The sequence below is a fragment of the Triticum urartu genome, chromosome 7 (genome assembly GCF_003073215.2).
Source record: "Triticum urartu cultivar G1812 chromosome 7, Tu2.1, whole genome shotgun sequence".
Classification (NCBI taxonomy): domain Eukaryota; kingdom Viridiplantae; phylum Streptophyta; class Magnoliopsida; order Poales; family Poaceae; genus Triticum; species Triticum urartu.
Genome location: NC_053028.1, coordinates 596650674 through 596663479, shown reverse-complemented (window position 1 = coordinate 596663479; position 12806 = coordinate 596650674). Strand labels below are relative to the sequence as shown.

Genomic DNA, 12806 nt, shown 5'->3' with positions numbered 1-12806 from the left:
TAGTATCAAGCCTTACGTACAGTAAGCCTTGTTTATCCTTATAAAATGTATATCAAACAATTTCTAGCTATGTACATGAAAGAAAAATACACCTAAAGAATTTCATAAACCGGTCTACGGGTCGCATATCTCTAGCATTACTCAATCTGGAATACTGGACACGAGAAAGCAAATTGTATTGTTCAGTTCTTATCAAGCCAGGAAGAAAATACGAGGTGAAATTCATATATACAAAGTTCAGTAAACACGCCGGTAAGATTAGATGCAAGAATCAAATTTTGTGCTATGGAGATGAGAAATGAGCGATGATTACAGAAAACAACCAGCAAGAACTTCATAAAGGCTACGAACTCATCATGGAAGCCTGCCCAGCGCATGTTTAACAAATTTTGTAGTATATACAGCTAGGTCTAGTTTAAATTAAGAATGAACACGAATACATATATAATCTCACAATTACTACAGGTGGAATGCAGATCCGGAGAAGAAAAGGTGTCATGTTCAGGAAAATCACAAATTAGGGGCCAATAACGTAGGAAAGTCAAAAATTAGGGGCCAATAACGTGAGTAAGAGAGGGGGGGCAGGAGGAGGCAGGAGGAGGTACGTGAGTAAGAGAGGGGGAGCAGGAGGCTATCTCTACGATGAATGGAGTATAAAAGGTTTTTAGAATATTACATTGGGCACAGGCGTTCCTGTCCTTGACGCTATTGATCCTGGGGAACCCTCGTCACAGACGATACCAATGTCCATGTCCTCCATGCGTGAGCTTCTGGATCTGAGATTGAAGAGGATACTACAGTCAGGAGAAAGGAAATAGAGAAGGAGATTGGAAAGCAAGGATGAATTAGAAGGAAATAGAGAAAGAGATTGTATAGCAAGTGATGAATCACCTCTTTCTGTACCAGGGGCTGATGGATCGTTGGTGGAGCCGCGCCGGTCAGTAGGGATATTGTTGGTTACTGTTTCTGTTCATGATTATTGTTTCTCCTGGAACAGTGTGTGCTAAATGATAGTGCTATATCCCTTGAGTGGAAGGTGGTCGCTGCCAAGTAGGGCATGCCTCTTCCTTGTTTAGCATACAAGCAACATCCACCTTCAGGGCCTGATGCATAAGAAATGGCCTCTCAAGAACCATATCCATTCAAGTAGGCTGTAAAGGGAAAGAAAGATAAAGATAAACGATTAACAATGTTGATATCATGAAGCAAGACATGTGGAAACAGAAGCAAATGTGTCACATATTGAAGAAAAGTATTTTAACCATTAAGATGGGTACAGAAGCTAATATCGCGCTTATTATTACACAACTGATTAAGTATAAATAAGTGAAGCATTCGTTGGTGTACAATATTAGCATGTAGGCCTAGGATATGGTTCCATTCTTAGTCCATCTGGAGCAGCAAGTATAGTTATTATCTCTAGCATATCTTGCTTTTCAGACCATCTGCAGATGCCCATATAGTTAAAAGGCCAAATGACCAAAATACAAATTCAGATGAGGAGATATTAGCAAATAAATGCTTAGCATTACAGATAGTACATAACAATCAAATTTTTGCTACTGAAGTGCATGTCCTTTTCTCTGAAATTTATTGTATGAACTATATACATATACATTCCAGTCAAGCGCCTTTCTAGAAAATGACATGCTTAGCTGTGATTTTCTTAAATATGCACCACCAAATATTGAAAGGTAGAATAATATCATCATCCTTTTAGTTCCCATCCATATGGAGGAGCATAAAGATAGCAAAATGTTAGTACTGTATGCACCTTTTACTAAAGTATCACCTTCATAGCTAGCAAGAAAAAACGGAGCTTGGAAGTTCTAAATCTTTTGTTGATCACAACAATGGTGTGAGCTGATTGGATAAGAATATAACAAATATTTGCTATCTTCATCTCCAGAGAGAGAACATATTCACATGATAAATTAGCAGCCAATTGTCCAAACTTAAATACAGAATGCAATGCGAAGAACTGCCCACCTAATCATTGCCAACTACATCGCCAGCAGTATATTGAGAGAAATCATCAAATCTGGCCAGAACAAAAGGTTCCCATGTAGCTAGCTTAATTAGTATATGTCCAAAATATTGTTTCCAAAAAGAAACATGAGTTACAGTTTAGTAGGACCGAGAAGGATTCAAGATTATAAAAGAAGCTGGGATACACATTCTTATTAAAATTATTGGTTCAGATCTGTGTAGCTTTCAAGGGGCTACCAATCAATCCATATGTCCATCAATGCAATACTTTCAGAAGGGCACCACTCAATCCATTTGAGCATCTCCTTTTTGCATTAATAGAAGAGGAGCTAGCATACCTGTAGATGGGTTGGTGATGGTGAGGTCGCCAGCAAGTAGACCTAGCTGCAGAGGACACCGCCTCCCCCGCACTGTACTGCGTCAAACCTGGAAGTGCACATATTAAAGCAAGAGTTTATCTGCCACATAAGAAAGCACATACATAAAAGCAGCAACAATTGAGTTGGGCACACACGAACATTGACAAAGCAAATAAGGAGAAGGCATGTGACTGGCTACGAAAATAGAGAAAACCACACAAGCATGGATATGAATACATAAATAAATATACACATGGCGACCCAACCTTGAGTCACAGAACCTCTTTTCCTCCAGTCATGCCAGTGCCTTGAGAATTATTTGTCTTCGTACACATGCTAGCGGTTACACTCGACACATGTTTAAAAGCAGAGAATGACATGTACATGAGTGGACGACATGATGGCCTTGATGGAAAATGAAACGTACACAGCAAATCATCCTCCCTTGAAGCCAATACAAAAACGACGGTCTCACTCATTTGACCCGAATAATGAACACAACATATTTACGCACGAAGAAATAGTTTTTTGCTACAAATAGATGAACCAAAGTAAATAAGAATATTTTGTCCTGTAAGCAAAAAAAAAACTCTAGACAAACACAACCGAAATGTACGCACTGAAGCATAAGATTTCCTCGGCACAACACACCTAAAAAATGTTGGCGCATGAGAAGCTACTTCCTATATGAACACAGAAGAAACCAATCATCATGCATTCTGAATCTAATTCCAATGCATACAAAATGCACACCTGATCATCAATCAAGTTCTTTAGGTAAATCAGTTACTTTGAATGAGCGTACACATTTGAGTTATCTTAGCTGCTCAAGGCCTGAACCAAACAGTGATTACCACTATTAATCCATACATACAACAATAATCATAGCTTGAGTGCTTAGCTGCGTACCACCCATGTACATGGTTAGAAAACTGCAATGCTTACAATTTTAAGGACCCATCACCCATATAAAAGAAAATGAACCTTCAGAATGTGATATTACTTGTTTCTTCTCTCTCAGTAAAACAACTCATGGCTTTTCTCTTGAGGAGAAAGGGGGAGGGGGCAGCTAGGAGGGAGGTCGAGGAGGAGGGACGGTCGCGTGCTGTCATGGGCGTGGGTGGGGAAGCTAGGTTTTTAGTCGCTGCCAGCTCACTCGCTCGCTCGCTGCACTATTCATAGCCTACGTGGATGGCTTGGTTCTGCCTAGCACCCCTTTTAAATTATTACAAAGACAACATTGCCTAGCATGATTCAGAATCCAAACAAAATAATTTTGAAATTCACCATCAAATGTAAAATTTCTTATGGTTACCAAAATGAAAACATCATATAATGCATCTTCTGTAAAGCAAAGAAACCACACATATATATTTTTCCTTGAAACTGAATGATCCTTAGCACCAGCCCAAAACAACATTCTACTATCAAAATCCACAAATTAGTAAAAGAAACATTTGCATCACATTTTTACTACCTGTACAAACATGCCTTGCCAAAGTTGAAACATAAGTAAAGCAAAAGTATTTTTCTCAGACTCACACACACACCTTTTAACTGCGGACAAGAAGGGTGATGCCTCAAAAAACTTCCAAAGATCCTAAAACCTCCAATTTTCTGGACAAAATAAAGAAACAGTAACTGATTAAAATCCTATTCAAAAATTCCTAGCTAATTATCAGATCATGAATAAGATTGTAACATCCTGGGTGCCAATAATCACCGAGGAAAAATCACCTGAACTGACCATACATAGTCTGTGAAGAAAGAGTGAGCACGTGATTGCTGGAGCTACTTGGCAGCGGTGGTGGCTGCTGCTCCTGTACCACACTGACAGCTCGAACATCCAGGCATAGCCGAGGGAGAGCCGCTGCTTTAGCACGAGCACACGTTAATTAAAAGGATAAACTCAAATCCCTAACAATAACTTTCTTTTAGAACAAACTCAGAGGGGACTGAATTGGAACAAACTGAAAGTTGCTGGAAGAGGTAAATCACCTTGGACCGGTGCTTAGATCGCCAGAATTAGAATTAGAACACTTCATTGATTTGTAAGGGGAGTCGTGATGCTTTTGCGTTGGTACCAGTTGCTTCTTTCCAACATCAGACTCCTGTTTATTAGTTAGTGATCGACACATTACAGGTTGTATGTTCCTTCCTAAGTTGAGAATTTCATACCTCTTCCCTGCAATAACACAACAGATCAATATTCAGGTGAAGCTATTACTTACAGTTTCACAATTTGATTTTTTTTCCTATTTATGTTATCCAATGTTGCATTTGGAGAAGTTAAAAGTCAAGATGATATCTAGAATGGTGCAGACCTGATAGTAAGCTAATAGTTCAATCTCAAAATTTCAAGCAAAGTAACATCACTTAAACTGAATGTGGATTGTTCAGATAGTTCATATCAGCATCACTGCTTTCATTCATCAAGAAAAGCTAGTACAGAGCCATTATGCCTCCATGAAGTTTGCACCTGGCATCCTGGTAGCATCCAAGACTGGAAGTGACACCGACGTTGACCGAGAAGCATTCAAGATTATAAAAGGAGTTGGGATATACATTTTTATTGAAGTTCTTGGCTGCTGAGATGTGTATCTTTCAGGTGGGTACCACTCAATCCATATGTCCATCCCTACAATACTACAGCAGAAAGACAAAATTTAAAACTATATCTCATTGGCTACTCTCCAGATTTGAGCTTCTCCTTTTGTGCATTTGCATCAAAGAAGAGAAGAGGAGGAGCTAGCATACCTACAGATGGGTTGGTGACGGTGAAGTAGCCCGCAAGTACACGCAACTCTGACACGGGAAGCCGGCTCCTCCACGCTGCTGAGACATGGGAAACAATAAAGTAATAAGTCTCAATGGACGACCACTATTTTGAGCAGGTTTGCAGAGCGAAAGACGAACTTGGTTTTACAGGTGCTTTTCTTGAACAGTTCTACACAGGGAATGAAGATACTCGAGTGGTTCGCGATGTTTATGGCAGTTCGCGATGCTTACTTGGACTGCACAGGGAAAATTAAGAAGGATTTAAAGGCAAGCATAAAGAACCCATATATAATACAAACTGAGACACATGGTTACCGTTGGCATCTTCAGTGGCATCTGGTTCTTCTTGTATAACTGTCACTTTCTGCAAGCAAGGAGTAAAGTTGTCAACATGATATATTTCTTGGTGCTTTAGTTGGGATCGTTAATTGGAAAGCATGAGTATATTTATAAATCTGAAACTTGCTCAAGTGATTTTGATTCACAAGTTTTATAATTAAGCACGGGTTCACATTATCTAGAGACTCAGAGTTAGATTTTAGGCTATATCTATGGCACACAGTACTGTATCTTGTATGCATAGGACTATTATTTTGCGTATTTCCATCGAAGATTCTATTTGTGCAGACTTTTTGTACATATATATTTGTTCACCAACCATTTATTTTCTGTTGAAACGAAGGTAATACTTGATTATCAATTTTTCAAATCTATATCATTGTTTTGCTGCAACATAGCATAGTGAGGCATTGCTAGCTAGAATCCTAATTCGCATATCAAGAGGGATAAAGGGGAGGATGGTAGGAAGGCTAGAGATTGCAATTAGCCACATCAAATACATCAACGTACATGTTCCTGCCAGTGGCCTACCAAGTAGAGCGAAGACAAACCTGAGTTGGAACAGGCTGCAGGTTGGAGTCGGTACGGTGGCGGCCTCTCGCAAGGAGATCCCTGGATCGAATCCCCGTGCGCCCCTGCTCGCTTGAGGAGGCGGATCCGCCACTCCTCTCCGCCGGACTGGGAGGAGGAAGATGCGGCTGGTCGAGGCCCGGCCATGGAAGGAGAACCGCCTGGTTCCTCTTGCCCGCCTCCCGATCTGTTGCCTCCTCGTCCACATCGCGTGGTCTGGCTGTGCTGGTTGGGTGAGGAGGCAAAGAGAGGAGGAGGTGTTGGAGGCGGGGGAGACAGGCGGCCGAGAGGGAGGAGAAGCAGCGGCGGTGGCGGCGGCATGGAGAAGAGGAGCGGGATGGGAAGAGACGAGGGAGAGAAAGGGGTTGAGGAGGGAGATATTTCTGTCGATCCACGTTCGATCCGCGGTAAATAAAGTAAAGAAGGGGCCTGACAGCCCACGATCCATTGGCCACAGCCCACGACCGACCCATCCCTGATCTCCATCGACAAAAGCACGCGCCCTCCATCCCACTGCGAGACTGACCCACACACAACCGCGGCCCACTCGTCAGCTGCTCCTGGACCGATTATGCACCGTACAAAAAAACAAGCGGCTGGATGTTTACCACCGCGATTAAAAGTACAAGTACCGTGGACAGCGAGGCAGAACGTGCGGGGTGGATGATTTTGAAACCCAGATGGCGCTGGTTTAGCGGGTATTTATATGTTAGATTACGCAGATCGAGCTCAGTGCCCAGATGCAGAGAGCCGCACGAGCCAATAACCTTGCTCAGCAGCAGCGCGGCTGTCGTCGAGAGGAAGCGGGAGGCAGCCAGGCAGGTCACTGGCCGGGGAGGACACAGCTAACGGGCAACCACACGGGTGCGCCTGTGCGTCGCGGCCACAGCAACATCGTCTTTGTTGTTGCTAGGGACTCCGGGGCGACAGGGTTATTGATTCGGACAGGTACACCATGCCGTGGCGACGGCGAACAGTAGTAGCATACAACACGAGGCGACGAGCAGCAACTGCTACACTACTTGGTGGCGGTGGCGAGTAGCACCAATAAAAAAAGGCGACGACGAGCTACAGCTGCCGCCCTAGCAGTGGTGAGCAGCAGCAGGACCCTGGGAAGATAAGGCGGCCGTGAGCATCAGCAGCACGGGGCAGCAGGACGATAGTGTGAGAAAAACATATTGAGATATATGAAAGGGTTTACTTGCCAAGTAATAACTGCAGTACCGCCGGGCGTCGTAAAATCTGATGCACTTGGAGCTAGACCGATCGCGTGTACATTGCATCTCTACTTCTAATGAAGCAGTTGGTAGTCTCCGTCGGTCAATTTTCGTCCCACTACTTTCGTCCGGGTTTTTTTCATAGGTTAACCTTCGTAGATTTTTTTTTTGTCGTTTTTTTCGTCTGGTTTATTTTTGTCTCACCTTCCATTATTATATCCTCACGGTGATTTTTTTCACTCTCCCATTAAAAACTTTCTTAACATTTGCAAACTTTCCTAACCATGCATGTCACAAACGGGTAGGTATTGATATCACGTTACAAACAATAAAACCCATTTTCATGGAAATCAATTCAAATCCTAATTTCCTAACACATTGATTCTTACCTTTTCTAATCTCTACTCAGTTGGTAGGCATGTCACAAACGGGCAGGTATTGATATCACGTTACAAACAATAAAACCCATTTTCATGGAAATCAATTCAAATCCTAACTTTCCTAACACGTTGATTCTTACCTTTTCTGATCTCTACTCAGTTGATAGATGGTATCTTCGCTTCCTACTCCCAAACCTCGATCGCACAATCCCCTAGGATTTCCCACGATTCTGCAAGCACAAAAGAAACAAGCAAGAAAAACCAGCGTGACTGAAACCTATGAACCTATGTCCCTCTTCCTCCCCAGCCGCGAAGCGAAGCCGGCCGGCCGCCACCCATCGCGTGCGCCTAGGGTTCTCGATGGAGCCTGCGGCCTCCATGTTGCCGGCGAATAGGCGAAGGGCGGCCTCAGAGGCCCTGGAGCTGCAGCTACGGCGGAGGACGCTCGAGACCATGCTGGAGTAGTGCGGTTATCGAGATGATGTTCAGGAGTGCGAGGACGGGAATCCGGGCTAGGGGCGGATGGCTGGGCGGCGACATCAGCGACGGGGAGGGGCCACCCCCGGCGCCGGGGTTGGCGTATCCGAGGGTAGTCCACGGTGGCTGCGGCGAGGGTGGGCTCATATCCCGTTCATGGAGCTCTCCCGGCACCGCCGCCCCGTTTCCCATCTCTTCCCGATCCGGCGCCGCACCATCGTCTCCTATCTCTCCCTGAAGTCACGATACTGGTGGTTGCCAGGGGCTCGATCCAATGAAACGCAGGATGGTCGGACACTCCAGTGCGGATGCTTGCAAGGGCGTGCTGGCCCTCGCTTGGAAGGGGATGAGACTGTCAGGAAGTTAACTTGGTTGGCGAGAGACCAGGTGCAAGATGTGGTGGAGTGGAGACGACAGAGGTTATGGTTGGTGTGGAGATCACATGCCAGCTGCTGGGAGGATCACGACAATGGCCTGTGTGCGTTCCAGGCATTGGGCTGGGTAGCAATGCAGGATGGCTATGCGACTTCCATGGCGATGCAGACGGAACAATCAACGTCAGCATGGCCTTGGTTGGGTTGGGAAGGCTTCAAAAACTGTATATTGGTTTCATCTTGCTTTTTTTCTCTTTCACAAGTACATGTTCACTGATTCTTTTTTTTAGCTGATGTTCTTTTGGTTTTAATGATGCATGAGGGTGTGATAAAAATGATTAGAAGTAATATACACTAACGTTAGGTTTAGTATTGGGGGTAACTTGGTAAGTAGTAACAATTTGTGGGTTCAAGCCGCGCACCAGCAGAAGGATGCCATGCCGAGGAGTGTCGGATGTGGCCGGACCTCCAGTTTTCAAGGAAGATGGCGGGCGAGCCTCCACATCAGGGAAGAGATGAGGGGCTCCGGGGCACTTGCCAAGGAATCTTCTCTTTGTAGTTTCTGTGTGCCAAGTTTCAATGGTCGGTCTGTATATTTTTTCTGAAAGCAGTTTGTGTATTCTAAACCTATTTGACTAATACTGAAGCCATCTCTTGTTTTCACTCCTTCTGAACCTAGCAAAATGACCTGCTTGGGCCCAACGAGGACATGGGCATGGTGGTGGATATAAGAAGCATGGCAAACATTCAGCTACAGAGGAACATTATGAAAGGTATGTACGGTAACTCTAGCCATGCATGGCCACACACCAACATATGTTTTGCACTGTTGCATATGTTCTAACCTAAACAAAATTGTTTACTATGAACTGAACAATGATGCGTCGTGATACAGAGGTTGGAGAGGCTGGAGGAGACCATATGCCAGCACAAAGCGCATCTTGATGGCCATCAATATGAGGAGCTGGACCTACCCACCGGTTTTAATAAAATCAGACCCGTAAATCAGGCTAATTGCAAGCATTGGGTACTTGTTAGCTATCAATTAAATCTCTTGTCCTGCAAGAACATGTACTTATTTGGATGAGAGGACTGTAGCACGACTCAATGAAGAGCCAGATCGACCGTCCGCTCCCAGCGCACTCCCCGGTTCTGTCGTGCTGCCCCGTGCACCAACCATCCAATAAAGGTTCTGAGTTTAACATCTTTTCAGGAAGAAATTATCTATTGATCCACATGTTTGTATTTTGGCAGACATGAGTTAATTTATCATCTTTTAAGGAAGAAATTACTAGAGAGAAGAAAGCCCAGTTTTGCAAGTAGTGACAGTCCAACATCATATTGACAAATCTGGTTTCTCTTTCCATATACATAAGTGTATAATTTGTTTTGATTAAGAAAGAAATGTATACATGTTTTCTATATATGTATCTCCCCTGATCTGTTTGTAGTAAAACCGACTTTGGTGTTGTAGTTTTCCTCATATTTTAGTGCTATAAGTACTAACTCGCTTTAGTAGCAATATTTTCTACTCAGGTAGATGCCTGTTTCTGTCCAACCATGGACCTATTATATTGCTTTGTTGTAAATTATTAAGCCTGAAACAATCAATGCATTTCCTGCAGCCTATCTCACGCAGGTAGATAGGTGTTGCATTCACAAGCAAGCCACTACGTGGGATTAGGCTGTTCAGATTCTCCTGTGGTGTCGAATTGTTTTGGTTTGTACTTTGTTCTCTTCGTTTTAACTGCTATCTTCTCTTACCTCTTGCAGACTAATGTTTCCTTATGCGAGAGCTGCTAATGGTGAGCGATATTCCTTGGGTCATAACAAGATATGAGTTGAACAAGTACAAATAAAGGTAAATGGCATATTTTCACCGCAAAAAAATGGACACTCTTATCATTTGCTTGTCTTACCACAATAATTGGTGCGCTTGAAATTTCAGAAAACGAAATATGTATGGCAGTTTGATTGATGCATTGATGATGTAATTATATGGCTAATATATGAGATAAAAATAGCTACATGGAGGGACTTAATTTGGAGTTTGTTATGGTTTGTCCCATGTGGTGGATAATGGGTCAGTAGACATACTCCATTGGTTACTTCCAAGTAGTTTGGTTAGTACGTGAGGACCTTGGAGGGAGGTTTGGTGTTGATTAATATGTGTTAGTGATCATGAGTTAGGATGACACTGTCTGATATTGCCGGATCCTTCTATATATACTGCAACGAGGTTCATGTGTTCAGTTCATGTGTTGTTTCCTCAGCCCTTACTGCCATGGTTTTCTCAAGTGCAACCGCAAGCTTAGTAATAGCAAGATAGTAACAATATTTTTTTCGAGGGTTGACATGATTATGAATGTTTGGGGAATTCTATTTTTGTTTCTACCTGATGATTAACTGTTCGCAAGATGTGTGTTTATTTTTTATTTTTTTGTTGGTAGCTTACCAAGCGGATCAGACCACTTGGTAAGATGTGTGTTTATTGACTATGTGGCGGTGAAAACTTGAGAATAGGAAGGGATTTAGCATGGTGAAAGGAATGTATTGAACTATTATTGTTTTTCATAATATAAGGTATGCCAACCATATATATTTTCTCAACAAGGAGTTAAACACATATTGAGGATGGTAAAAACCTTTGTTTGGACCTATATTATGAAATTAAATTATTGGAAATTTCCGTTGGGTTGAAAGAGTAGTGGACTTCAATTTCTAGGTCTGTAATTACAGAAAATTTATGCACTTGTGTTTTTCACTTTTCCATGTTTTCTTCAGGCATTGGGCAAGGCTCCTCCTGTGTGGACCGCGAGAGATTTAGAAGGCTGAAATGGTTCAGGCAATTGTCGACCATCCAACTTATCGAGAGATTTAGAAGGCCGAAATGGTTCAGGCAACTCATTGGGCAAGGCTCCTCCTGTGTGGACCGCGAGAGATTTAGAAGGCCGAAATGGTTCAGGCAATTCCCGACCATCCAACTTATCAAGACCATCATGGATTCCAATCGAGTTATTTGTGATATCGAGAATATAACCCGACACAAAGAGTTATTTGTGATGCCAACCGAAGTATAGAAGTACATGCATTTGCAAAAAATAGATAATGCATTACTCTTATATTCTACTCCCTTTGTAAACTAATATAAGACTTTTTAGATCAATAAAGTAGTGATCTAAAAAGTCTTCTATTAGTTTACAGAGGGAGTAGTATGCTATCTCCATATTTTTGAGATTCTTAAATTATCATAAATCCACCTTTAGTGAAGGCATTGCTATGCATGATTATTTTATGAAAGTTAAACCTACAACATAAATCGACGACTTGATAATTTGTTATATTTGTTGGAAACTGACCGTGCGGAGCATAAAGTCACTTAGGTGAATCGGGTATCTGAGACGAGGAGCACAAAATACCTTATTCCACAAATTTTGAAGTTAGAATAAGTTCATGGTGTGAAACAGGATGACGCGACACACACACATACACACACACACAAAGGTGTGGTTCGTATGTGGTCTCACCCATCTCGCACCACAAGCACACATATGTAGGCCCATACATGGTCCATATTTGTTGGCCCGTGGCAAAGCACAACGTGCATCCATGAGCAATTGGTGGCTATATTTTATTGCATCGGGAGCAAGAATGCATTTTACTGTTCTTGCCAACGGATTATATGCGCCAGTGTATATCTGCAGAGTCACCTCTCTTCAGATTGTGTAGAGGAGTTCAGACCAATTATTAGAATTTAAATTGCATGTCTACTCCAATACACATCAAATTATTAGCTTCTATGTGTGCACATTATATATCCTGCGGTCTGCAACATCAAATTATTAGCTTTTATGTGTGCACACAGTATATTCTATAGTCTGCACACATCTCAGAAACGTTCGAGTGCCTGTTTACTACTTCCTCCGTAAAAAAATATAAGAGTGTTTATCTAAAAGCTTCCTTCCATGTACTTTTGGCATAGTTTAGATTTTTATGTCACCTCTCCTTGGGAATTAGGGGATGTCCTACATGTCAAAGCATTTTTGGTCTAATCCTAATCTGCCGTGTTTTGGAGCTTATGAATTTCTTAAAATTCATTTACTTAAGAATGCAATCTTCCGGTGTTCACTGATATAACGTGTTGTCTTTTGCATACTTTTTGTAGTTTTAGTAAGATTGATCACATAGATGGTTCTACATGGATAGAGATATCCACTTAGTGCACATCTGTTGAGATTCAAAAGGTAATTGACATTAGTTAAGATTCAAAAGGTACTTGATTTTTGTGAAAATTATCGGTTCATGTTGTGCCCATTTGTAGAC

At 42.4% G+C, this 12806-nt stretch overlaps 1 protein-coding gene across 22 annotated transcripts; it reads right to left on the bottom strand.

The window, feature by feature from the left end:
* Nucleotides 1-1068: 1068 nt before the first annotated feature.
* LOC125523623 lies at nucleotides 1069-6523 on the bottom strand. 22 transcript variants are annotated; one of them, XM_048688647.1, is made up of 11 exons: nucleotides 6017-6523; nucleotides 5442-5490; nucleotides 5275-5362; nucleotides 5106-5183; nucleotides 4828-4994; nucleotides 4347-4533; nucleotides 4086-4221; nucleotides 3899-3965; nucleotides 2328-2415; nucleotides 1990-2041; nucleotides 1069-1151 (listed from the first exon to the last, which is right to left on the bottom strand). In XM_048688647.1, the coding sequence occupies exons 1-7, from the start codon at nucleotides 6506-6508 to the stop codon at nucleotides 4140-4142; spliced, it is 1143 nt and encodes a 380-aa protein (XP_048544604.1). In that variant the 5' UTR covers nucleotides 6509-6523; the 3' UTR covers nucleotides 1069-1151; nucleotides 1990-2041; nucleotides 2328-2415; nucleotides 3899-3965; nucleotides 4086-4139. The 22 variants fall into 22 exon arrangements, with proteins under 22 accessions (XP_048544604.1, XP_048544624.1, XP_048544622.1 ...); XM_048688667.1 differs by lacking the exon at nucleotides 1990-2041 and having other exon boundaries at nucleotides 4101-4218; nucleotides 4347-4459; nucleotides 4527-4533; XM_048688665.1 differs by lacking the exon at nucleotides 1990-2041 and having other exon boundaries at nucleotides 4347-4459; nucleotides 4527-4533; nucleotides 4914-4994.
* Nucleotides 6524-12806: the final 6283 nt, after the last annotated feature.

Bases quoted from the DNA above. Each gene is read 5' to 3' on its own strand.
- LOC125523623 (XM_048688647.1), bottom strand. From the start codon at position 6,508: ATGGGTCGGTCGTGGGCTGTGGCCAATGGATCGTGGGCTGTCAGGCCC. The intron at 5,184-5,274 runs GTAAAACCAAGT...CCCATGTCTCAG, and splicing joins ACTGTTCAAGAAAAGCACCT to CAGCGTGGAGGAGCCGGCTT. The intron at 4,222-4,346 runs GTGATTTACCTC...CTCGTGCTAAAG, and splicing joins GATCTAAGCACCGGTCCAAG to CAGCGGCTCTCCCTCGGCTA.